The sequence below is a fragment of the Mustela erminea genome, chromosome 7 (genome assembly GCF_009829155.1).
Source record: "Mustela erminea isolate mMusErm1 chromosome 7, mMusErm1.Pri, whole genome shotgun sequence".
Classification (NCBI taxonomy): Eukaryota; Metazoa; Chordata; class Mammalia; order Carnivora; family Mustelidae; genus Mustela; species Mustela erminea.
Genome location: NC_045620.1, coordinates 14151352 through 14179028, shown reverse-complemented (window position 1 = coordinate 14179028; position 27677 = coordinate 14151352). Strand labels below are relative to the sequence as shown.

Sequence of the window (27677 nt, the reverse complement as noted above, 5' to 3'; positions counted from 1 at the left end):
GAGCCTTACATACTTCACGGTTATGCGTATGACCTGTCAGGCAAAGAGATTCCGTGTGTGGCGGGAAAAGGGAAAAGGCCCCACCGGAGGAGCAATGACAAGGACATCAGTTGGCTGAGACCCAACATTCTGAGTGCGAAATGCTAAATAAAAGCGACTTCAGGGAAGGGCTTTGAGGACTTCTGCGGCCTCCTCCCTGCTCTCCTGCCCCTTCTACTTCTCCAGCACACTCGCAGGTAGCATCCTCATCACCTGTTCTGTCCTCTGCCCCTTACTGCGAGGCCTGGTAAAAGCAAGGAAGGGTTCTGCTGCACTCAGAGCAGCCTGCACCAGAGACGCAGCAGTGCCTGCTCTCACGGACGAGAGCTGACGGTGCGCCACTCTTCTGAAGTGACTTCACGTTGGTGGCTTGAAACAGGACACAGTGGGAGCATTTACATCATGGAGATCAGCAAATACTGTACATCACACTGCCTCCTGCCCGCTCCCCAGAACTAGCTGTTAAACATTTGCTGGGATCCCACTGTCTCTACCTATGGGCTAAATATGTCTTCTCTATAGCAGGCCCAGAACTGTATCCATGCAAAACTGTATCCACTGAGAGAGTATCAGACGAGAATGTGGCCGTGCAGGTCTCCTCGAGTGGACTTATAAAAGGGCCCTGCCATATTTGAGCTGACCTACCAGTCATGTGGTCAAAACCCGCTTCTTGTGCGTGAGACATGAAAGAATCAATGACTAGTGACTACCTCTGGAAATCCAACCCACTGCGGCTTCCGTACCTTGAGGGGTTCCAAACATGATGTTGACTGTGCAGGAGCGGTGAATCTGGTGTTGCTGGGTGATGACGATCGCAAAAGGAGACCCACCCCTGCTAACATCCTCCAAGGCTTGGGACAGTGACACCTCTGTGTTGAGGAAGATCAAGTCCACTACCATGCCCAGGTCTCGTACCTTCCGGCCCACAGATTCAGCATAATCTCTGCAGAAACAAACAGGATCCAGGTGAGGCCTGCCTGAGCACCCACGGTGTGTAGCTGCTGCACCTGTCAGCAGTGTGTGCTCCGAAGGGGAGTTCAAATCTTAGTGTATCCAGTGCCTCCCCAGAACCCTCTTCAAGAATCTAGACCAATTCCTTCCCTTACACTAGTTCAGAACAGTTGTGAACTAGCTCAGAATGGTCACACACAAGTTGCCATTAGTGCAGTACTTAGTACGCAGGTGCTTCTCTGGGTCCCTGTAGTCCAGTGGTCCTTCCTTAAACACCATCCTGCTGCCCAAGACTTGAGGCAGGTGTCTGTCTTTGGGGCGGCTACATAATATAATGGGGAAAAATGGGCTTTAATGTTACAAAGATAAATCTGAATCCCAGCCTTAACTGACTTACAGAGTTGTTAAGATTTAAGCAAATCCCTTAACCTCTCACAAACTTGTTTCTTTACCAATTAAACAGGAACAATATGGCTGGCTTCATGTCACTCCCCTGACTTTCCTTCCAATCTAAATTAGATCCTTGATGTATTTCTTCTCCTAGGGCTCATCGCCCAATACATCCATTTTTTGTCATCTGCCTGACTAGGTCGTCAAGCTCGACAACAGGAAGGGGCCCTGTGTGTAAGCGGACCATTACAGACCCAGTAGCGAGCCTCACCATGTATTTAAGAGGAGCTGAATGAATATACATGTAATACGATGAGTGTGAAGATTAAAAATAATTTAAGTAAAGCGCCTAGCAAGGGGTGGTAGCGTAGGTACTCAGAAAATGACAGCTATTACCATGTGTCGAGGAGAAGAAAAAAAAGCTATCTACAGTCAAAGCAGCATCTACCTCTAAACAAAGGCAGCCCAGAGCCTGGGAACTCTGCCTGCTGCTTGGTGTCTCAACACCTATTTCCCTAGTCTCTGCCTTGAAATTAGCTCTTTAACCCCAAACTGCTAGAAAACACATGAAGTTATTTACTAACCACCTGGGGAAAGGGAACATAGCTAGTGCCAAAGCCTGCAAGCTGCGATGCTCCCTTCTGCCTCTCTGCTCAGTCTCTTCAGGAAATAATGTGAAAAAGAGGCGTGTGAAAAGGTACCATGAACTCTGGATTGGCCGGAATGGTCTCTTAAGAGTTCTGCAAGATCACAAACCTTCACAAAGAAGGTTTGGCTGACAAATGCAGAGACATGCACCTCTCAAAGCACTTGGGATTCAGGGTTTTTCCATGAAGGGGGCATCTGCTGCTTTGCATGACCAACATATATTCCCTCCCTCTCCAATTTCCTTTTGGGAATGTACCCTTCTACTGAGTCCACATGATTCCACAGACCTAATTCTACCTTCAGCTCTAGGAATGGGCACATAATCTAGCCCTGGTCAATCAAAGTATCCCAGCACTGCTAGCTCACGGATGGGAGAGTAAGCTAGGTCAGCCCAGTGAGAAATAGTTCCAGGCTTTTAGGTGGAAGCACTGGGAAAGAAGCTTCTGCTACAAAGATAAATGTCTAGGGTCAGCACCCTTCTGCGTTTTCAAGTAGAAAGCATGTCTGAGAATGACGGCAACAAAGAGACTAAGTTCTGATGACATGGTTTGATCCTGGATGCGGCCATACCCAAAGGTCCCCGTCAAGCGAACTAAAAATTTCCCTTTGGGGCCTAAGACCGTTTGCAATGGCTTTTTTGTCAAGCTACAACTGACAGACCAAACTCTGGCTAAACAGAGGGGAGCAATGCTGGAATATACAGCCCAAATCCAGTGGGTACAGCTGTCAAAGGACGTCTTAATTTCTCTTCTGACGTTTCTCCTTACTCAGGAGAAAGAACCAAAGGATTCTTACTTAGTCTGCTTGTTGACCACAATCACAGAACAATCAACAGGCCTCTCGGCATCGAAACGTCTCTGGATTTCCTCAAAATATTGACGATAAAGTTCTTCTCTACGCCTTTCCTCACGTTTCAAACGCTCTGTAAGACACCAACAAGGCAAACTGAAATATGAACTGTGACTTTCTATAAAAATAAGTCACAAGGCTTACTGTGAATCCCAAACTACTTGTAGGACAAGGTCGTAACATAAACACACTCTGGTCTACCTCCTAAAAACAGCCAGTGTAATTGTTCCTTACTATTATAAATTCACTGAAATGGAATTGCTCGATTAGAGGGCATGGTCATTTTTAATGTGTCATCTGATACACACTACACCAAGGCTGTTACTCTAGAGAGGCTGTTACCAACTTATCCCCTCAGAGGGGTGGATCACCCAAGTGCTATTTCTTCACATCTTAGTCAACACTGGGAATTGCCACTTCTGAAAATTCCTGCCAACTTAACAGGTAAAAGATGGTATTATTTTGATTTGCATTTTGGGGACAATTATTTAAGACCCTTATTGACAGGTATTTGTAATTTTTTCTGTAAAAAAAAAAAAATCATGCAGTAAAGTTTTATTACAAATTAAAAGAGCTTTTAAATTCAACTATGAAATAATTAAAAAATCTTTAAAGATGTATTATGAAACATGAGGCTTTGAAAAAACATGTTTGGGGGCACCTGGGTGGCTCAGTGGGTTAAGCCTCTGCCTTCAGCTCAGGTCATGATCTCAGGGTCCTGGGATGGAGCCCCACATCGGGCTTTCTGCTCAGCGGGGAGCCTGCTTCCCCCTCTCTCTGCCTGCTATTCTGCCTACTTGTGATCTCCCTCTGTCAAATAAATAAATAAATAAAATAAATCTTTAAAAAAAGAAAAAGAAAAACCATGTTTGTCCTTACCTAAAAAAGAGATGCTTTTAGATAAAAATCATAAATAAAAAACCCCACATGATGCACAGGCAGTGCAAACAGTTGTAGTTATTTTGCTAATTGGCAAAAAGCAAACACTTAACCCTCTTTAGCTCTAATCTTTTGTTCATTTCTTCCTGCTGGAATCCCATATTCATTTCTTCTTGTTACATGACTAAACCGGATGGCGGCACTGATTTGCATTTTATAAATTATTTTCAGCTGTACGTTCCCTACATATTAGCAGGATATTTGCATTTCTCCTTTCTGTGGACTGCTTCGCCAAGACATCAGTCCCTTTCCAGTCAGTTATTCGTTTCCTGTTCCATTTGTCCAGTGTCTCACCAGTAACAGAAATAAACTGCTGCTTTACCTTTTGCACGAGACTGACTTTCTGGGCCCGGAGGGCCTCGTCCATCAAAGCTCTCTCTGTAGCGGTCAAAGTAAGCGTCGTCCTTCCTCCGGCAATAGTCGTCCATTCGCAGGTATCGGTCATAAGAGCTCTCTCTCCTGAAAAGCGGAACAAATTTGCACAAAGTTAAAACTCACCTATGCTGCAAAACTCAGATAGAGAGAATTCTTCAACACCCACTCCTCTGTGAGGAAGAGGCATAGTAAGGCAGCACTTTGGGATTAGACAAATGAGGTCTGTGTCTGAGACTCACTGCTCATGAGCTCTGTGGCTGTGACTGTGTTAACCTGCTTTGCAAATGCCTGGGAGGATGTACAGAAACTCTCAGAATAGTCCCTGGCTTAAAGTAAATGCAAAATAATTGAATAACTACTGATATTAATTTTATAATACATACAGACATGTATTTCATGTAAATACACAGATAAATTTCTCATCACCTTGAGCAGAACACTCAGAACAGAAACTCTGTACGCACTAAGCAGAAACTCTTCACTTCCCATCCCTGTAACCACTAATCTATTTTCTGTCTCCATGAATTTGCTCTCTCTGGGTATTTCATGTCGGTGGGATCATACAGTATTTGTTCTTTTGTGTCGTCTGGATTACATTCTTTAGTATTATGTTTTCAAAGTCCATCCTTGTTGTAGCAGATGTCAGAATCACCTTCCATTTTATGGCTGGAATACAAGTCCACTGTATGGATAGATTACTTTTTTTATTCATTCATCTTTTGCTAGACCCACCTTTCAGCTACCATGGAAAGTGTTGTTACGCATACTCACATACAAGGATCTGTTTTGAGTCCCTCTTTTCAGTTCCAGGAGTGGAACTGATGGGTCCGAGTAATTCTGCTGTATTTAATGTTCTGAGGAACCTCCTGCCAACTGTTCTCTGCAGCAGCCACACTATTTTACATGCCCACCAACAATGCACAAGGGTTCTCTCTCTCCCCACCTTGCCAATACTTGCTACTTTCTTTTGTTGTTTGCCTCGATAAATGATTCAGTGATTACAGCCAGCCTAGTAGGTATGAAGGGGTGGCCCATTGTGGCTTTGATCTCCATTTCCCTTCTGACGAATGATGCTGAGTGTTTTTTCCTGGACCTACTGGCCACGCGTACATTTTCCCTGTGTTTCTGCACTGCCAAAATAATTTGCGATCCATTTTTTTTTTCCCATTTGCACAATGCTGCCTTTCACAGGTCACATGGAGAGATTCAGATTCATTCACTACGCATAATTCATCAAACATTCACATATTCAGCAAATATTTATTGAGTAGCACATCTGCCACTTGCTAGACACTGGAAATACAAGGCTGATAAAGTCACTGCCCTTACAAAGCTTTCAATTTGTTCAACAGAACACCCACAGAAAAGACTGTTACCAAAAAACCCAACAAAAATCCAAGCAGATGGCTGCAAATGTACCTGTACATGGGCTCTCGGGAGTCTCTCATATCTCTGTATCTGTCGTACATGGGGTCCCGGTGATCTCGAAAATCCCTAGAGTCTCTTAGATCACGAAAGTCTCTAAGGTCTCTCATGTCCCGAGCATCACGCATACTTCGGCTGTCTCTGTGATCCCGAATGTCTCTGGTATCTCTGTGGTCCCGCAAGTCTCGGGGGTCTCGCATGGCTCTGCTATCACGGGCATCCCGGCCATTTCTGCCATCCCTGGGCTCTCTCCTTGGACTTCCTCGGATTGGGGATCTATCTCGTCTTGTATCTCGACCATCTCCAAAGCCATATGGATCTCTGTGGGAGGTAGCAAGGAGGAGCTAAGACAAAGAAATTGAAGGTAGCCAACCCTTCAGCTCTTTATTGGAGGAAGTCCCCACCCTCTCCAAGCATTTTTCTCTAAAACACAGCAGCCAAACAGTGAGAACATGACTAAAATTTTAAAGACAGTCACCCATCTGGTTAGCAAATAAAGACTAGTAGGTTCCAGGATCCCAAAAGATTAGGACATCAAAAGAAGAATGTAGACCCAAAGCCAAAGGTTTCGACTGGGGTCACGTATTTGTCCTAGAGTAGTTCGGTATTCCTTACGCATGCCACGCTATCATCTAAATCTCCACAGGTTTTCAAAGTTCAAGCATCTTTCCCCCAGAACCTGTTTTCTCCCACTAGACATGTTTGGAAGATTTTAAAAGGGGGAAAAGTTGGGGAGGGACATAGTAAGGAGCAAGACTCATGAAGAAAAAAAAGAGCAAATGCACAATTTTATATATAGTAACAGTGATCAAAGCAGTTGTTCCTCAAGTACAGAAAATCTCACTTAGAATATCTAGTAGGGTAGTCAAATTAAGGGAAGAAAAGAAAAAGTACAATGTGACACACAGTAAAGTATAAGAACACTCAGCTTCTCTGTCTTCTCAACAGTTACTGAGTAGTGGTCTCTCTCAATCTGAGTTTAATGCAGAACCTGGTTCTTTTTTTTTTTTTTTTTTTTTTTTTTTGGGGTCTTTGAACAGTGTCTGAGGTCACAGATATGTCTGTGCTTCATGAGACATTCTACCCCACTGGAAACTAAACCTCAACATATCTAAAATTGAACTTCTTATTCAACCCACTTCTTAGTCCCATTCCCGACTTTTTCACTTTTGCTGGAAATTATCTCCCTGGTTACCAAGGTTTAAGTTCTTGAAAGTTAATGTTGGTTCTTCCTTTCCTTTCTCCAGTAAGTCACTTGAATCCTGTTCACTTTTCTTTTTCATTCCTACTGGATTCACAAGTTTACAAAACGAAACAAAAAACCCAAACCAAACCAAAAACTAATCTTCCAGATTTCAATTCATTCAACACATAAACATCGGATTAACTATCAGATTTCTAACTGTTACTAATCACAGCTTGACAATCACACTTTTAGGTACCCCTCCCTAACAAATCCGGACCCTTCCCAACTATTACTGCTCCCCCCATTTCCTGATTCAATCTCATCTGTTCTGTTCTTAGGACTTAACTAGAATGATCCTATCTGCTTCAGGATTTCTGTTCACATGGTTTTTCAACTTGGAATATTTTTCCTGCACCAATGCCAGTATCACCCAACCCTCACAGGAAAGTTCATGTCCCAAATCTTCCAAGAGATCTTCTCTAATCTCCGTAAGAACTGTTGATCTCTCCTGCGGCTCAACTCTTAGAACACTTACTATTTCTATTACTCATCTCTATCTGATAGTTACCTTTTCATAACGGCGTCTCCTTGTTTGACCTACTTTAAGGATTACCACCTCCATAAAATCTGCCCCGAACTCTCGAACTTCCCCAACAAAAATGCTCCTCCTTCAGTCCTTTCCATCTCACTAAACGGCACACCTACCTACTCAGTTCATTAAGCCAGGAAGCTGAATGTCATCTTTTCCAAAGCCCCATCCACTCTTCCAATTCCATTTGCAAATTCTGTTCATTCTGTAAAATCTGTATCAGTTCTGTTCATGTTTATGTCCGTTAGTACTGCTGAAGGCCAACCCATAAAGAACTTTCCCTAAAACCACAGCAAGAGACTTCTACCGTGGGTTAAGACTTCCTCATTTCTGCTCTTGCCTCTTTTCTAATCTTTCTCTGTATTATCCTAGAGTGATTTTTTTCAAATATGTAAAAACCTCTCACTGGTTTCCCACAGTATTCAGAATTCAATCCAAAATCTCCAGTAAGGTTAAGTCAGGTGCTGCACAGTCTTGGCTGTCTTCTCCAACTTCACTCCCTCCCCTCCAAAGTTCGACACTATCTTGCCACACTGGCCTTTCAGCTGTGACTAGCAAGGCTTTTCCTGATGCCTCTGCTTGAGCAGCAAGAACAGAACATACTCATTCTCTAGGTCTCAGCGTAGTATGTGTCTCTTACCTTCGATTCTAATAGTCTAAAAGTTTATTTTCTGCCCTTATATCCTGGCCACATTTTCTCATAGCACTGTTTTTACTTGTCATTTATCACAATTTGACATATCTATTTACTTGTGTAACATCTGTCTGCTCTACTAGAACGTGAGTCCATGAGGACAAGGGCTGTCCATCTGACTCTCCACTGTTAACCCACTAGGTCAGTTTATGTCTGACATGCAGCAGATGACCCATAACTTATATTGTATGTATTTCTATCACGGCACTTATCACATGGTTCTCTACTTTTTACCTGTTTACACTGCTTCTCTACTGAAGAGTAAGTTCTCCTGAAGTCTTTGGATCCCTAGGACATCAGCATGGAGTTCAGTAATGTTTAATAAATTGAATTATTCAACTCAACTGTAAGCTTCTTACGAGCAGGTGTCATATTTTGTCTAAACTTTTGTCATCTACCATGATTACACACACTAGGCAGCCATCACAATGCCATCAAGTCTGGTAGAAAGCCTCAATTTTACTTCCTGTGGGCACAGTAAAAAGAATTTAAATGCCAATTCTGCATCTATGAAAAGTCCTTGTCATATATGTTAAGGCTCACACGCACTCTTGATTTATGGGCGTAAACATGGGAGACCAGGGAGTTTAAATGAGGAGGCGCTAAACATTTTTCCGATTAAAGTGCAGACTAATCAAGATTCTTTGTTTTTTTCTATCATGTCCTAGAATCTTCCTCACGTGTATAACATCTGATAAGAGTATATAATGTGGGCAAAAACTCAGGATCCTATGGAAAGAGACAAGTAAGTATTTTTGGATTAATGATCAAAAGATAAACTTGCCTTGGGGAGTAGTCAGAAGCAGTCATTAGAGATAGAATCAGATTTCAAGTGTTCTTGGCCATCAGGGATGAGAGATACCATGAACCAGACAGACCACAGACCACACACAAAGCCTTCAGGTGGTGGCAACGAGGGGTGGGGATATGGCTAAGAATACCGAGTCACAGCACATTATTCATAGCCTAAGGATAATTAAAAATGCCATATTGTCCTCATGGTTTTGAACCCACTGAAATATCTTAAACTTACCTTACTTACCTCCATCCCTGGAGGCTGACCATAACCCTAGATTCCCAAAGTCTCAGTTCATGCTTCCAGTGTGAGAAGGCAAGCACTCCCCTTCCCTCAATGAATCTAAAGTCCATATGCAACAAAACTACTAATTCCCTCATTGCATTGCTTTTCTGGGTAAAATGGAGAAAAGATGATATTCACAAGGGGGAAAGAACCAAAGAACAGTGGAAATAGGAACAGAGAAGATAATAATATGAAAAGGCAAAGCTTTTCTCCTTTTTCCAAAAGACGAGCAGTGTGGCGGAAGCAGTTCTTGTAGAGACCAAAACAAAAAATCTTTAGGGTCACTTTAGGACCCAAACAAAGATCTCCCCAGAACAAAAGGGCTCCTGCTGCTGGCCCCAACAACTTTCTCAAAACAAGAACCAGCTAACAAAATGGAGGTACAGGGTGCAGGATTCAGAGTGCACAAGGAGGAAGCCTCTGAATGAGATGCTTGACCTTAGATAACAAGTGGGTTAAAACCAAGTTTCTGGAGCACAATAGGGTTCACATTCTCATCCCAGAGGTATTTTACTGGAGAACAACCACAGTGTACCCTCAGGTACCAGGTCACTAGAAGCTAAAAAGAACTGAACCTTTAAAACAGAACCAGTTAAACAAATTTCAGCACTGGAGTCCACGAACACGACTAAAATTGCTATACATTTCTCATCTATTCAGCTGGGGAAAAAGCCAAATGCTCTTTGCCTTGAGAGAAATATAGTCGTATCATTTGGAAACATCAGAGAGGGAAGATAAGGGTGGGTGACGGGAAAAGCCATGGCTCAGATGGTAAAGTGATGTGCTTCTTCTGGTAGAACAGCTTCTCTTCGGGGACTACTAAGAGGCGTGCAGAGCGCTAGGCATTTGAGAGCCTACAGAGTACGAATGGACAGATGATCATCTTGGAAGTCTGTGATGGACTTTAAGCTTTTCTTCCTCCACAGACCGAAACCTCAAGCCCAGGGTGGTGTTCTTCGGCCTTGGCTCTACAGAATGTCAGGGAGAAAGGCCTCTGTCCTTTTTTGTCAGCATCTCCTTTCTGTTCACTGGAATATTTTCCCTTGGAGGGCGAGCTTTTTTTTTCTTTTTCCGTTCCTGAAAAACAACCAACTTCAGTAGTTGCTGGTACCTCTGTTGCAGATATTGTCCACAAATATCATTATCTAAAACGGCTGGCTGCTGTGTGATGTTGATCCCCCAACATGTTGGCTCCATGTTACTGTGAGAAACGGACACAACAGACTCGTGCAGAATTTTGCCAATAGGTGCTGGTAGGATATGGGGTGCAATGAGTTATCGCACCTCACAGATCCAAATTTTTTAAGTGTCCATGCTTCTCCCTAGGAAGAACGCTGATGATTTTCTCAAGCACAAATACGACTTTTATGTCGGTAGAGGCGGCACTTCCTGAGAACCGATGGCTGTTCTTTAAGTGTTAGTGCAGAGGTAATCATAGCCTGGAATCTTAACTTGCGAGGCCCACCTAGAACTAGTGTAAGAGCAAGCAGTTATCAAAAGAACTAGCACTGGAGATAGAAGTCATCTTGAGCCACATAATAAACTCGTCTACAGCTAGGATATTTCTGATGAGTTGATCCTCGATGACTTTCACGGAGACGCACCAAGCCTAACATCCTTAACAAACACACGGGGAAAATTCTCTGCAGAGCTTTGGGTGTAGACAAATTAGTTCTATTTGCTCTTTTTAATGTCAGACAGGAAGGTTTAGGAAATAAGAGTCTCACTTGGAGGCCACATCTGTGTAGGGATATGTTCCAAGACCTGGACTGCCAGGGTGTTGAGCTGAAGATAGAAACTGAGAACATCTGAGGTACAACCAGAATCACGGTCCAGTCTCTGAAGAAAGGGCGGGCCAGTGCCTAGCACCAGTGCTAGACAGCTTACATGGTAACTAAGCGATGTGTTCAAGAGTCGAATAAAGTGGTCCAAGGGTTAAATGATGAGAATTCAGGCCGAAATTTGATCCAGAGCAGGGATCCCTGATGCAGAGTTTTGTGCTTGGCTGGACCAATATTGTCAGAATTACACACTGACAGCTGGAGTCATTGGGGAGGCACATTACCGAACAGAGAGCAATGCCAGCAGAACTGTGGCTTACAGAGACATTTGAAGAGGTGATAATCCTGTGAAAACTCCCAAAGATACTTAGGTGTTTTGACAGTCAAGGTTAACGTCCAGCAAAACAAGGTGTTACAAAGGTCTTGCCAGCATGTTCAGAAACAATTTTATTAAAAGGAGCAACACTGAACACATTAAAATACAACTCCAGGGAACTATCTGCCACAAATATACTCCCCCCACCCTGCCTGTGAACAATACATTCCGTCTGGCTGGGGGACACGTAACTGATTAGGGTTGCCAAATGAAGGCAGTTTGGCAGTTGTCAACAGACTGGTATATTTTGAATTACTTCAAGGCTCTGACTGGGAGTATGTACCCCAAGAGTGATATCCAGTGTTCATCCTTAGAGAAATGATTAGCCTCTTCCAGGCTAACCAGTCGTCCATCTTGCCTACTTATTCCATTTTATTTCTGCCTTATTGGTATACCTTAAGAGAAAATACATGATCAGTGTGATCAAAATGTTAGTGTTCTGTTTTGAATACAATATCAAGTTTGTCTGGCTTTAAAATTTTTATTCTTAGAAATAAAAAACTGGGACTCTCTGCTCAGGTTTTAGACAGGGCTCAGAACAGATTTACGAAATGTGAATATCCTCCTTCCCTGAACCTTATTAAGCACAACTGTATGACACTTCGTCATGTTAAATAACACGCTGAGGAACCCAGTTAGGGTCATAGCACCAAGGGGGAAGACTGATTCTAGATGGCAATTAAATTAGCCCAACTGTGCCTCCTATTGATTGCAAAAAGAAGCAGGAGGCTACTGCCCTATTCATATCCCAAACAACCTCATTTTAGAAATTATTTGAGGAAAATGGTATTTTATTTTTTTTTTAAAGATTTTATTTGAGAGAGAGAGAAAGCGTGCATGTGAGCAAGCATGAGTGGGGTGGAGGGGCAGAGGGAGAGGGTGAAAAAGACTCCCTGCTGAGCAAGGAGCCCAACACAGGGGTCAGTGACCTGAGCCAAAGGCAGGTGCTTAACCAACTGAGCCACCCAGGTGCCCTCAGGAAGGTGATATTTTAAAAGGGTATAAAGAAGTGACGTATTTGTATTTATGTCTCTGGTAGGGAGAACATTTTAAAAGTTCCTTCCAATGTTGTTTGTATGGGGTTTTTTTTGGGATCTACTACTAAAAAAAAGAAGAAAAGCATATAGCTATTTCTTCCATTGCACAAGAAGTTATAGAGCTGCATTTTAAGAGGGGATGAAATTAATCTTTTTAATTTAATGTTCTGGCAATAGCTATATTGGATTCCAAGCAGGAATTTCCTCAACATTGCCAATGTCTGTTGAATACCTATAATCATTTGGAAATGTTAAAAAGATTTAGCTAAGTATTATTAATAAGATGGCATAACTCAAGAGCACAAACAGGAACTACTCTGTGATGTGCCTTGTTTTGGGCGGGGGGGGGGGGGGGGCAGGCATGTTGCCTGCAAAAACACACAGACATGATCCAGAGATTATAAGCATCATGGGGACAAAAGAGGGGAGAGGATTTTACTAGTGAAGCCAGTGTCTTTATAGATATCAATTCCATACTCCTTCCGGTAAGTTACCTAGTTTGGGAACACATGCATCATTGCTCCTTGGAAACTGGATACACACTCTATCTCCTTTCAAGCCTCTTGGCAACCACAGCTTCCAATGGGCGCCCTCTATTTCTGACCATTAGATGTCAACTCTTCACCCTCTGTATTCCCTGTTTATTGGGGCATGAGAAGCAACACAGATGGGACTTCCCAACATCTACAGCATGGTTTGATGCAGCATAACAGAAGCACACATTATATGGAACCGCTGAAGTTCTGCAGATTCATTTAAGTTCTTCAGGATACTCACGCATGCCCATAAAATCAATCACCACAGTATTTACCTGTAAGCTACAGGCATGCCTTCCAGTGTGAGAGCGGACAGAGAGAATACCAATGTACATGTTCACTTCTGCAGTGAGAACAATGGCCAGCCAGGGCATCCACCCAGCGGCTGTAGTGCAGCTGTGGCTGTGGTGTCAGATTCAACTCCTCTGCACTGGCAGAGTGCTCAGAGAAGCCAAATGAAATCACCACCTTGCTGCTACCATCTGCCCGAACTCTGCAGAGCAGTCACGTATAATCTACTCCTGGTACTTTAGAAAATACCCACCCTTCGCATCCAAGAGGGGGCAACATACACCAAACATACAGCGGCCATTCCTTCCTATGAGCGGGGAACAAAACAGAGGTGTTTTTGTCTCGAAAGACAGCTGTATGTCATGTGTAAGTAGCTGGGTATATACCAGGTGATCTGCGGCGCTAGCAGTACAGACCAGGATTCATCGTACTCAGCAGTGTTCAGTTCAATTTAAGAAATGTAGTCTATCATGGTACATAGTTTAGGTATGTAGTTTACTGTGGAAAACTGCTATTTTTACTTAGAGGTAAAAGCAAAATCCTTACTGAGTATCCATTTGGCCACGAAGAGACACCAGATATGAAACCACATCATATCTGTCTGCATTCCACACAGAAGTGCACACACTGCATCCACTGGTGTACGGTTAGGGTGCTAGTTTGGATAACGCCTCTTTTGTGCATATGGTAACATAAACAGGCTCTTCTTTGAGAAAGGGGCCAATTTAATGCATATCTTGTGGGTATACATCAGGACTAGCTCTTCTGTAGATACTGGAAGAAAGAATGTATTAGGGAAATGCCTTTTGTTTCCAGGAAAGCTAAGAAAAAGGGAGACCGTTGAGAGCTGAAGTGTTTTTGCCCTTTTTATTTCCCCTCAAACGGTAACCCAAGCATGCGAGCAAACAGGGGATCTGCAGCACAGGCACGGCAGCAATCTCTCAAGCAGCACTTTCCATAAACCTGGTTAACATCTGGACCGGAAGCCATTTGGAATGAAGAGTCGAATCTCTGCTGCCCACTGCAGCGCAGCATGGCACACACCAACGACCATGGGGCACTCCTCCTGCTGTGGAGGCTCCCAACGACACGTGAGCTGGGGACAGACAGAGGTTTATCCTCTTCCGATCGCCTGCAACTCATGTTGCAAGCTGAACTTGCTGGGTTTGTCACCGAAAACGCAAAGCTTCTCTGCATCTCCTGATGTATGTTTAAAAAAAGCAGCAAGGCCCTTCACACAACGTTCATGTTCTTATTGTTTGCTTGAGCGTTTCTGATTTGTTGGGGGGGAAGAAAAGACCCTTGACGTACGAAGTTGGGCTTAACTCCCCAGAGCCCAACTCTCCCAAGGTAACTCACTGCTTCAGGGTACTTTACCTTCGTGTGGGGCTGGGTCTTGATGGAGCCGTATTCATATTTCTTCTTTCCGCTGCCTTATTAATATCTGAAAAGAATAATCAACCCATCTGTTCAATGCTATGGAATAAAAACAAAATCATCAGCACATTTCAAATGAAAGCAACAACAAAAAAACTACAATGACAACCAGATGGTGTAAGAAAATCCATTCAGCAGACACACTGTCACTTGGGCAATTTTTATTAAGTTACGGTAGGTTTGGTAAGGAATGTCCCTCAGTTTATGCTTTAACATGCTATCGAGTCCTAAACCTAACTGCCCCCTCCAAAAGTAGAAAAAGTTGCCTTCTAAACCCAAGATTCTTTTTTGAGGGCAGGAGAGTGGGAGAAAGACAGGAAAGACAGAGTTAAAAAAAAAAAAAAGAAAGAAAGAAAGAAAAAAGAAAAAAAAAAGCAGCAAAGGAAAATAATTCCATTTTATGTTACAAAGAAGAAACAGCCGGACTCTATTGCTTAAAACTGCCAATAGGCCATGAAGCAGGGCCTACTTTTAATGTAGGGGCCTACTTTAAATGTTGTGTTGCATTCCGTTGTATAGAATGTTCCAGAATGAGATGTAGAAAAGAATATTGTTTTCCTAAACGAAGTATATTACATGTTAGCAACTACAAACCTCACAGGTAAGTACTTCAGAATAAGAACTGGCATTTGGTTAGGTAGTAAAACACTCCACACAGGAAGTTTTCTTTAGAGAAGTGTGGCATTTACAACCAGGTAAGGGAGAACAGTGGAATCATACAAACTTACAGAAAAGCCAGTTTGTGCAGTTAAGGCCTACTTGCTAAAAACAAAACAAATCTGCTTTGCAAAAACTGAAATGAATAATAAAAACACCATGTATGAGTAAGAACTGATGAATTATCTAAAGAAATGTACCGATCTATGTTGAAAGATAACAGGACAATTTTTATGTGACTTACAGATTAATAAACGTATTAAAAATTTCAATCTTGGGACGCCTGGGTGGCTCAGTTGGTTGGACAACTGCCTTCGGCTCAGGTCATGATCCTGGAGTCCTGGGATCGAGTCCCGCATCGGGCTCCCAGTTTCATGGGGAGTCTGCTTCTCTCTCTGACCTCCTCGTTCATGCTCTCTCTCACTGTCTCTCTCTCAAGTAAATAAATAAAATCTTTAAAAAAAAAAAAATTTCAATCTTTGGTTGCATGAAGAAATGAAACTGTCCTGCTGCAGTGTAGTTTGGTTCTCCATGTTCCATATTAAGCAACTGGCAGTGTATCTAATGACATTAAATGGTATTAAGCACTCACATAATTAGAGTAATTTAAAATAGTAATTATGTATTTAAAAAATTCCAACCAGAGTCCTATGGTGTGAGAGATCACAGTAATAACATAGAACTGAAGAGGTCTGGTACAGACCTTACCCCGCTATGCTGTCAACTTTGAGTTCCTATTTAAGTGAGAATAATCTTCAGTTCCATTTTAAGTCAGAGTTTCTATTGTATCTAGGAGAAGAATGACTTTTGATAAACTGAAGGTAACATAAATTTAAACAATAAGAGAAGCATATTTCACCCTAAGTTGCCTCTCACATTTTTAATTAAGTAGACACAATGCTATCATCCCTCTATTAAAACTAAAAAAATAACATCTATACAGGACTTGGCCAATAGTAATATCTGACCATTGCTTTGGTATGCCAAGTAGCACTTTCACTTACAACCCCAAAAGCTCAGCAATAGCTGAACTGCACATTATATAATGATTAGTTCTTTTATGTGTTTTTGTGAAGAATATTGGTTTAGGTTTCGAAGGGCCTACTGACCTAGTCTACTTACTTATACTGCTCTCTAATATGGGGTGATTATGATTCAGAAAGAATTGTTTAAGTAGTTTTGTTTAAGTAGTTTTCAAACTATCTATGGAATATACTGAGAGTATTAGGGGTGTGAAGATTTCTTTTAAATAAGCACAGGATCTCCCAGCAGGATTCCAGATATTATTGGATGGTCTTGTGAATAAAGAAAACTTCTCTACTCAACATTGACTTGACTTGAACATTTAGGTTAGAGTACAGAACATATGGTACCATTTTAGTGGGCACGTTTCTATTAATGTGATATAATTTGCTTACATGGTATGAAAAGGACTATTACGGGGCACCTGGGTGGCCCAGTGGGTTAAGCCACTGCCCTCGGCTCAGGTCATGATCTCAGGGTCCTGGGATCAAGTCCCACATCAGGCTCTCTGCTCAGCGGGGAGCCTGCTTCCCTCTCTCTCTCTCTCTGCCTACCTCTCTGCCTACTTGTGATCTCTCTCTGTCAAATAAATAAATAAAATCTTTAAAAAAAAGAAAAGGACTATTACACTATAAAATTATATTCATTTCTGTGAGCTCCTACATATTAGAACTGGGGAGACCAAAGTAGTGCAAAGCTTTGGGGCAAAGCTGGCTCCAGTTAGAATGAAGGAGGTAAATATTTTACTTTGAAGTTAGTGAAATTTTTTTGCAATTATTTGAGAGATTATTTAAAGTTCAAGATTATTTTATCTTTAAACCATTTGATTATAATTTGCCTCATACTACCTATTTTCACTAAATAGTCTAAAGCAATTATATCTGGATGGTGTGGCTTATGTTTCTTCTGTAAAAAAGAGAACTCTCAGACCATTTTAAGTTTCTTCTTAAAGCCAAGTATTTGTTTATTATTCACCTCTATTTAAGAGTTCCTTATACCTCCATCTTGGGTGAGATATGGAGAAAATGAGACCTGAAGTTTTTGATAGTTTCACTGCCACCCAAGAGAGCTGCTCAGGTTAGAGGAGGGTTGGGGGTGGGTGGGTTTCAGTTAGAGTTATGAAAGCAAAACTGTTATCACCACCAAGACCGATACAGAAAAAAATCCTAACAAATGGTCACATAGAACTTTTGGAAAACCTGTGAGTTCAGAAATACAGGAAGAATAGAGAAGCTGCCAAAAGTAAACTTCAGGGAACTGGTCATAAAGCATAATTAAGATGTAAAGAGTCAAGGAAAAAACCCTTGTCCCAACCCCTCTCCCCCTTTTGTTGGTCACATAATTTAATAACCCACCAACTGGGAGGTTGGAGGTTTGTTTGAAAATGCAAATATTGGGACTGGTAAAGGGGGCTTTTGTATTAATTGGTTAATTAGATTTTTTCCTTCTTAACTCTTTACAGAGATATATAATCTACACCAAGGAAACAGAAATAATGTTAATATAAAGGAAAAGAAAAAAAAGATGGAAAGACAACCTGGCCACCTTTCTGGACATTAGGTAGGGAACCATAATTGGAGAGAATTTAACCAATAAGAGGGTAGTGGCAACTTTGATGTTTCTTTCCACTCCTGCTCTATCTCATCCTGGCCAAATGCCCTTAAGACCTGAAGTCAGTCTCTCACTGTCTCTTTCACCTCAGCTTGGTTGGTACCTCCATACTTTGTTAGCTATATTAGCTATGTGAATGCCATTCAAAATCACCATCACAAGGTACCTTGGCCTGAATATCTTCTAAGGTTTCTTCTGAAAATAGTTAAAAGCACTTTTCAGTTAAGGATTTTTAGGCAAGAAAAATAACACCAACTGAAGGGATCTACATAAAAGGAAACAAACCAGAAAATAATCTAGAAAACACGATGTCACACAGGAAGTGGCAAAACTGTTTTAAGTCACAAAAGACTGGGGTAAAGAACTTTCAAAGAATGACACAATGCCTACTGTACAATTTTAGTTTAGACTAATATGCTAGACAGGGTTCACACAATGGTCTTTGTACAATGCTATAAATAAAAATGCATGTTTCATTCATAGTACCAAGAATGGCTTTGCTCTATTTTTTCTAATTGTACCATCATAAAAACAACTCTTTTCACCTTAAAATCAATTTTTATCACAAGCTATCATAATGGAAAACCATAAGGACTATTCTAGCACGAACTGCTGCACTTAGTGACAGTATCACTGTTGGACTGCTGGATGCTGAAGGAACCCAGAAGCCCATATAATTTTGATGTGATTATAAATGAACTAAAATTCCCCAAAGGCTTAGTTGAAAACCAACTAATAATCAGTAATTACTAAATTGGAACTATGTAATGATGAAGATAATGCCACTTGAAAAACCGTACTGACAAGAAAGAGGTTATCACACATTAAATTCCCCAAATTGGGATGGGAAAGGATTGAACTTCTCACTTAAACTACATTTATGAAGATGGCCTTGATGGTATACTATAACATCAGGGATATGTAACAAGTTATAATGCAATGAGTCAGGGATAAGAGAATGCCCTGCTTGTTTCTCAATCCTTTAAATTTACTTTAAAAACTATGCATTCCCAGTGACTCTTAATCCCACAAAACAAACTGAGGGTTGCTGGGGGGAGGGGCGTTGGGAGAAGGTGGGTGGGATTATGGACATTGGGGAGGGGTGAGTGCTGTGAAGTGTGTAAACCTGGCGATTCACAGACCTGTACCCCTGGGGATAAAAATATATGTTTATAAAAAATAAAAAATTATAAAAAAATAAAAAAATAAATGTTTATAAAAAATTAAAAATTTAAAAAAAAAAACCAAAAAACAAAAAACTATGCATTCCCTCATATTGGATTCTTTCTTTCATCCTCTAATTAAAAGTGATTATAGGGATGCCTGGGTGACTCAGTTGGTTAAGCGGCTGCCTTCGGCTCAGGTCATGATCCCAGCATCCTGGGATGGAGTCCCACATCGGGCTCCTTGCTCGGCAGGGAGCCTGCTTCTCTCTCTGTCTCTGCCTGCCACTCTGTCTGCATGTGCTCGCTCTGGCTCTGACAAATAAATAAAATCTTAAAAAAAAAATAGATTATATCTTTAGCTATATTAGATTATTATTCCTAGGTACAGGAATGGGGGAAACAATGATAACTTCTATTTACAGAATGCTTACTCTGTCCCAGAGCCTGTACTAAGAACATCATGTGCATTATCTCATTTAATCCTTTCTACAATGCTTGGAGGTTAAGTGCTATGATCTCTATTTTGCGAATGAGGAAATTTGAGATTTAGAGAAATTAACTGACTTTTCTTAGATCACATGATGGTCAGGAGGCAGAGCTAGGATTCAAATCCAGATTTGTCTGACACCAAAGTGCTTAACTATTATGCTATACTGCCCCAACAGGGAACAGAAAAACATGGTTTCCATTATGAACACTTGCTAAGACTCCCTGATCAAAATGACAGAACCTGGGAGAGGCCCAGTCTATGCCAGTCACACCAATGTTTAAGTGCCCCAGATACCCAGCAGGGCAGAGCCTACTTATTAAATTCCACTTCGGTTTCTATCACCTCAAACTACAGTTGATCCTTGAACAATGCAGGGGTTAGGAGTGCTGTTCCCATGCAGCGGAAAAACTCGACTACCTAAAAACTTAACAGCAGCCTACTATGGACCAGAAGACCTACTGATAACATGAACAATCAATTAACATGTATTTTTGTATGTTATATGTATTATACACTGTATTCTTACAATAAAGTAAGGTAGAGAAAAGAAAATGTTATTATGGAAACCGTAAGGAAAACACATCTACAGTACTATAAAAAAATTCACATATAAGTGGACTTGTGCAGTTCAAACCCAGGTTTTCAAGGGTCAACTGTACAATGTTTCTGACTTTGGTACCGATATTCTATTCACTTCAACACTTCAGGAAAAAATTCTACATCATTTAATTTTCTGCCCTTTTTACTTCTTTTGAGGAAAGAGCACTCACCTGATCAGCATATCTGAGTTCTAGTCCTAATGGGAGTGGTGGATAGTTAGTCAAGTCATTTGATTTCTCTAAACCTGATGAAATGGATACTCTACCTGTGTTGGTTATGCTGATTCAAGGACAGCATCAGCATCACTAATTTAGACTCACAAAGATGGAGCTAATCTAAACTGGTAAAACAACCTGAGCTACAAAAAATGTAAAATACAGGCTTATTTAACACAGGTAAAATTTCCGCTGAACTGTACAAACAGAAATCCTTACAGAACTGAATTAACACACTTGAAAACAGTTTCTAATCAGCTCAATCAGATGCCTCCAGGCCTACTATGTGTCACACTGTGTACTATGCCTTACACATACAGAAATAATAAGGCTAAAGTCTCTGCTTTAAAGGGAGTTCACTGTTTAATAAAGGAGTGTGGAACATACAAATGGATAATCATAACCTAAAGCAGGTTTACTGCAGAGACAATGAAGGCTAGTGTGGCAGGGGAGAAGAGACTGAAAAGAGTAAGGGGTAGGAGGGACATAGAGGAGGCAGGGATGGCCTAGAGGAAGAGTCCTGCAGGACGAGTAGTTCCGAAAGTTCAGAAAGAGAAGAGTCATTCCAGCCCATGTAAAGGTGAAGGAATGGCGTGAAGAACGTAATTAGTAAGTTCAGTGTAGGAAGTTCAGTGTAGGGAATAGGGGGACAGGAGGAAGAAAAGAGAGAAGAATTACAGATGCAAGCCAGAGTTAGAAAAAGGTCACAAAAAACTTTGCTGCTGAAAAAGAAAAAATTGGTGGCAAGAGGGTCTGTGTACATTGAGCTACCATAATAGAGTCTCAGTGAAGCTAAAATAATAAAGGATTCCTATACGTATATTATCCAAAAAAGGGGGGCAGGAGTATTTAAACCTAAGATATTCAAAATATTAACTATAGTAATGATTTTCAAGGATCATTGGTTTGACAATGAAGGGTACAGGAATGAGAAAAGTATTTAAAGGTTATGAATCTACCTTCAATAAAGGAATATAAAATAAACTTGGGGCCCAAGTCAGGAATTAATAGCCAACAATATTAGTTTAACCCACTGTTCTGGAAGAAACAGACAACCAAGCACCCTTCCTTAGTTTTTCCTAATACTTAAAAACAAACGAACAAAGAAACAACTTAAGTGTGATTAAAAAAAAACCCACCTAACACACAATTTACCATATTAACTATTATTTTTTTTAAAGTAAGCTCTATACCTAATGTGGGGCTTGAACTCACGACTCAGAGATTAAGAGTAGCATACTTGACCAGCTGAAACAGCCAGGTGCCCCTCATACGAACTATTTTTAAGTGCATGGTTTAGTACATTGAATATATTCATACTGTTGTACAACAGATCTTCAGAACTTTTTCATCTTGCGAAACAAAAATTTATACCCATTAAACAGTTTCCCATGTCCCCTCTCATTTACACACACACACACACATATTTTTTCATTCTTCACGTCGCATTCCTTTCATGAAGAAATATCAGTACCACCCGAGAAGATGGCTAAACATCATTCTCAGACCTCATCACAAACTTTGAGAATCTGAGGATGAAGCCTGGGAACCCGTATTTTAACAAGCTTCTCAGGTGATCCTTGGCAAGTATTTAGGAACTGTATTATCTATTTATCCCTTAGCTTATGTATAACATATACTTAGATCCTCCATTTAGAAACCTCTTTAAACTCCTGTATTCAAGGAGTAATAACCCATAAACATAATGCCACAAAGAAAACATCATGACAATGGCTAAAATCTGTCAAAGTATAACCCTTGAAAACAGTATAGAAAACATAATCATATAGCTACCTCCAAAGGAAATGGAATCATGAACCCACGTTTCCACTGTACTAAAGTTAGTAATAACATCCAACTGTAAGGTCAGTGTCCCTGCCCCCCAAGGAGGAGTGTATACCAACAACTTCTCTTCGATTTCATCTGATCATTTAAAAAGTATCCTGAAAACTTAAGCTTTTTTCCCCAATTACCTAGTTATAAAAAAGCAAGAAAAATATTATCCACTGAGCTTGCCACTTTTTGATAGCATATTATCCAGTTCTTTGGCTAATAAATGGCAAAATTTCAACTAAAGTTCTCTCTAAATTCTGCAAACTAGACTTGCTGATACTGTTTTGCTGGCAGGGGCTAAAACTCCTGCTTCTTTTTAGGCATCTGGTTTTCATATCTAAATTCATCTCTTTGCAAGAAGAAAAAAATGGTCACACATATGATTTCACATCCACACCACTAAAAGCAAAGTGGAGGAAATCTAAATTTAATAAGCAGACCATGGAATCTTGGTAGGTCTGCTTTCTTTGTTTTCAAGAGGTAAAAACATCCTACTGATGCAAATGGAAGGAATTAAAATACTAAAAACTCTACAGATATTCTAATTATTGCTATTACCTCTAGTTCAAACCATGAAGCCAAAGAACATTTTATAGTTAAATTACAGTTTTGCTTAAAATGTATACCAACCATAAACCAGAGCTGCCAATTCCTATTAGTAATCTGGGATATGAATATATTAGTACTAGAATCTGCTTCAATCTTCTATTTCTAGTGAAAACTCATTTTCTAAAGCCTAAATCTGGGGTTCTCAAAACCATAATGTACATAAAAATTGCAGGGTTTGCTTCTGAAAGGTAGATTCTCCAGCCCCCAATTCCAGAGCTGGGGGGATGGGAAGCTGAATACAGATTTGTATTTTCAACAAGCTGTTCTAGGGACTGATGCTGTTCTGAAATAAGTTTATAATCTTAAATTTTTGTACTGAACGAAATAATATTTTTCTTATTTTTTTCTTTTGGATATCAAGAATAATTTCTGAAGAGACATTTAAAAATAAATTTCCTGTATCATCTCTGATGGTAAATACATGTTATTACTATCTCAGTCTCCAACTGGATAATTAAGTATACTCACTTAAAGCCAAATTACTCATAATTCAAAGTTCTCCAAAGCTTGCTCACTAACTGTAGGATCAACCTAATCTTCTATAATTCAATCACTCTAGATCCAATCCAGGGGACCACTCAAGATATTTCATAGAGCTCAAGTTATAAGATATTTTGCTCTCTAAATGTTTTCCAATGCAACTTAAGTTGCCGTCATCCTTGCCTAAAGTTGTCAGTCTTTATGTAGGTCAACAATAATGTTGTTTTGAATAGGAAATAAAAGGTCAAGAGTATTATGGTGTGCAAAAGTTCTGATTTTTTTGAGGAGAATTTTCTTAACATAAAAATAATTGATAATGAGCACTGGGTGTTTTACACAACTGATGAATCACTGAACTCTACCTCTGAAACTAATAGTACACATACGTTAATTAATTGAATTTAAATAAAAAAAAGAAAAAAAGCACTTGGTCCAGTTGACCTATTATTTCTTTTGTTTGTTTCTGGGTGGGTTTTTTTTTTTTTTTTAGTGATAGGCTGAAGAATGAAAATGACCGTCCCTATAAATATTCATATCTGGTGGTAATAAAACCACCATTTAAAAAGCAGCAGGCATGCTGGTATTATATATTTAGCTGTCAGTATACTTCATACTTCTCTAATGTGCTATGGCTTCAGACAGTGGCCTTACCCTGATCCTTTCATTAACGCTTCTCATTAATGAAAGTAGCATAAAGGGTAATATTCTGTTGGTCACTGCCCTTTTAACTTCTTGATAGTTCAACTCTGCTTAAGCCAAATAGTCTAGACAAATGTGTACACTGTTCACAGGACAAATCTTTTGGCACAAAAAAAAAGCTGACTGAGCTTTAAAACCATCTGTCTCAAAACACATGGTAATCATTAGTAAACCACAAGGTAAAGAGAGGAAACAGAGCATGGCAGAAAGAACAGTCAGTTTGGGAAAACACTAGGACCTAAACATGTACATAGGAGGATAGCAAGACAACGGTACCAATGATATCGTCCTCTCTTGGACATCTACAGTGCATATGTTTAGTATATTAAAGTTCTGGAATAAGGACACCTCTTTATCTCATTATTTCCCAATTTTGCTTGACCACAAAATCTTATCTTCAATAGTATCCTGAATATGTTCTACTAAGTATATGATTTGGGCAAAAAAATCTAACTTCTCTGAGCCATTACTTCCTCATAAGCAAAAAAAATTAAATAATATCAGCCTACCTATCTCACAGGATGATTAGTGGGAGCAAATGAAATGGTACTGTAAACCTGCTTTTAAATCATATGCACTGAGGGTTGTATGTGATCATTACTATTAAGAGTAATAGTTTAGGAATAGACGTTTCATTCTTTATGTGGGGAGTCAAAAACAAAGAAACAAAGATAGTTGAAAGGAATAAAATTTTAAACACATTTCCTCCACAGGTATCTCATTCAAATATTAAATGCATTTCCTCCACAGGTTTCTCAATCTCTTACAAGTACAAATGAATTCCAATACTTCTCACAGTAGTAACAAGCCATACAAAGGCACTGCCATCTGCAGGCCACAGGGATAGAATGCTTGCAATGGTTCTTAAGAATGAAGTTTCAAATCATGAGGCATTCTTTTTTTTTTTTTTTTTAAATCATACTTCTAAAACCTTTCTCCAAAGGACTTAGCTTTTGAGCACTGGTAGCTAGAACCTCCATGCGCTGAAGTTCGGAAACAGACCTGAGTAAAAAATTCTCATTTCTTCTCTAAACAGGACTGATCACCTTAGCCTTATATAAGTTCTACATTTTGCTCTTACCAAGGTAACTCCAAGGCATGTGGATTTTTTTTTTCATAGACTTTGAAGAAACAACGCCTGAATGGTCTGAGCCGACTTTTCTGAGTTTCCTTTCCGTGAATTAAAGTAAATCTGCTCTCTCACACACACAATGTTTATGAACGGACTACAGAGAGAACAGACTATTTACATAAATAAGTTAATCTGTCAATGCCTCCCTTTGTTTGAAAAACCCAATTAGCTTTTTTCAACAATGCATCAATTGGCAGCATCTGATCTAGCCAGGAGAAAGGAGCTCCTAATGCCTTCTTGAAATGCGTGGTGTTTACTGGCATGTGAGTCTGAACCACCTGCAGCTAGAAAAATTCCTTCCACTGGGCCCTGGAATACAGTTTCTCCAGCACATTCTACAAGGAAAACTATAATTTCTATGTTTTAAGTTAAAAAATCATGTCAGAGGTTTCAAATGAAGATGACACGATGACACGTGTCATGACACGAGCTAAAAGAAAGGCAAAGAAACTAGAATATAGGAAGAAACAGATGTTAAATAGCTAAGTGATCTCCAATACCCACAATGCAAAAGCTTGGGCTTTACTGGTTGGAAAAAGGCAACATAAAAGTAAGTTTTCACACCCGGACTGACTCATACAGAAAACATTAAATCTAGAGTTGTCAAAAACCAAAACTGCTCCATGGTCATACGCAGAAACAGTCAGGTGGTTACCATGCCACAATGCTACAAGAAAACTGAGGAGGCACACCGGCGCACTGGAGCTGACAGTTCCTGCAGTTCCCTGGGACTAGCGCTTGTAAGTCAATAATGAGAACAGTTTACAACGAAAAAGCCTTGTAGTATCATCATCCCCAAGATATTGGAGCATTTCACGGAATCCGCTATGCCTCAGGGAAAAAAATCTACGCACAGAGCGAAAGCCAGGACGACAATTAACCCCGTACTCCTAGGGCAGCGTTTCCCAAAGCGTGGAACGCAGAATAACTTCAGGAGGAACAAGGACGCACTGTTTAATAGATAGGTATTTATTTTTTACGAGCATTAGGAAAATAACTGGCTTTCCATTATACGGTTTGTGATTTACGTTTCCACCTTGAACAAATGTATTTAAGGAGGAGGAAAAAGGAGTCAGTTTAAAGAAAAAAATTAACATTTGGTAAATAAATAACAGTACAGAAGGCACACGACAGAAAGGTGTCACGCGAGAGACTGAAATTTGGGAAACGCCGTCCTCAAAAAAGCCCCCGGCGGGTCGTGGGGAGCGGAGAGTGACCTGGGTCAGGAGACAGAAGAGCCAGCAGGTTGGGGCGTTGGCTCTGCCGCTAGTTTCCACGGTAACCTCGGGCACAGTTTCTTTCCCCATCCTCGGGGCCCGGGGTCCGCGTTATAAACCGAGTGGAGGTATCACGCGACAAGGAGACAGACGCCCCGAAGATGCTGTCAAGGGGCCGCGAGGCGGCGGCGACGGGGGCCAGCGTTCGGTTCGCCGCACGGCGCTGCACGCCCGGTAGAACGCCCGGAGAGGCGGGCCACCTCGGTCCGAGTTCGAATCCCGCCTGCGCCACCGACTCGCTGAGGACCCGCAGGCGAGCGACTTCACAATTTCGAGAAAGGGACGCGGGGTGTGCAGGCCTATCCTACAGACAAGCTCGGAGGACTACAGTCGGCGGTTCGCGCACAAACAGGCGGCCGCGGTGCGGCGCCGCCCGGACCCGAGCCCACCACCGGCCGCCCCGGCCGTCCCGGCCTGGGCTTGACGGGAGCCAGAGGCCGCGCCCCGCACCGGGCATGCGCAGCTCCGCGCGCACCCGGAGAGGAGCAGAGGCCGCGGTCGCGCGTCGAGCGGGCCCTCCCGCCTCAGCCTCCCCATCCGGCCCGGGCCCCTTAACCGCCTGCCGTGAGCCCCACGCCTCGGCGGACGGCCACCGCTTCCCGGCACTCACCGCTACCAGCGCGGCGGGCTCCCGGCCGCTCCTTCGCCTCAGGCCCGCCCCTGCCGCCTCCACCTCAGCCCACCTGCCCGCCGTAGGACAAAGGCGCCACCAACCGACCGGCGCGGGCACGAGGCAATGGCGGCCGGGGCGGAGAGTGGGGGCAGAGGGCGCGCACGCAGCGGCAGGCGCGGCAATGTCGCAAGAGCGCGTGGGTTTACGGCAGGGCTGAGTTGGGCGTCGATCTCCTTAGCAATCAGGGCGGGGAAGTGGCTCCCGGCGGCCGTTGAGAACGCTAGGGGTTGCCTAGTAACGGCTCCGAGGCTAAGGATGGGTCCAGGCTTGGTCCCCCGACCCCAAAGGCTTCGCCTTTCTTCTGATATTCGGAGCGCCTTTTCTTCCATTCTAACTGTGGAAATAGATCATTTAAATCCTAAAACACTTTGATTTCGTTTTTCATAAAACACAACAAAAAACAAAACACCTTTGGATGTGTGTGTTGGAGAATAGTATATGTATTCCCGTAACCTCCGAATCCCAAGGAACAAAGAAAGCAGAGAGGTAGAAAAAACGCTTTATTTAAATTTACATTTAAATAGGCTGTGTACCCTTTTAGTTTTGCTGACATGGGGTAAGAGGCTTATGTTGATATAGTTACAGGTT

The 27677-nt window shown here is 41.5% G+C and overlaps 1 protein-coding gene across 5 annotated transcripts in view; it reads right to left on the bottom strand.

Annotated features, from left to right (window-relative positions):
• The window catches only part of NCOA5 (nuclear receptor coactivator 5), a 30496-nt gene extending 3357 nt beyond the window's left edge, over positions 1–27139 (bottom strand). For 2 of the 5 annotated variants that reach the window (XM_032350477.1, XM_032350481.1), the window contains exons 1-6: positions 27027–27139; positions 14565–14631; positions 5611–5937; positions 4139–4275; positions 2824–2950; positions 783–982 (exon numbers count right to left, since the gene is read on the bottom strand). In XM_032350477.1, the coding sequence (XP_032206368.1) occupies positions 783–982; positions 2824–2950; positions 4139–4275; positions 5611–5937; positions 14565–14602 (829 nt within the window). In that variant the 5' untranslated portion in view covers positions 14603–14631; positions 27027–27139. Of the gene's footprint in view, positions 1–782; positions 983–2823; positions 2951–4138; positions 4276–5610; positions 5938–8430; positions 12117–14564; positions 14632–27026 lie in introns of those variants that run through there. The other 3 variants (XM_032350480.1, XM_032350478.1, XM_032350479.1) reach the window with 3 other exon arrangements.
• Between the last annotated feature and the right edge of the window lie 538 nt (positions 27140–27677).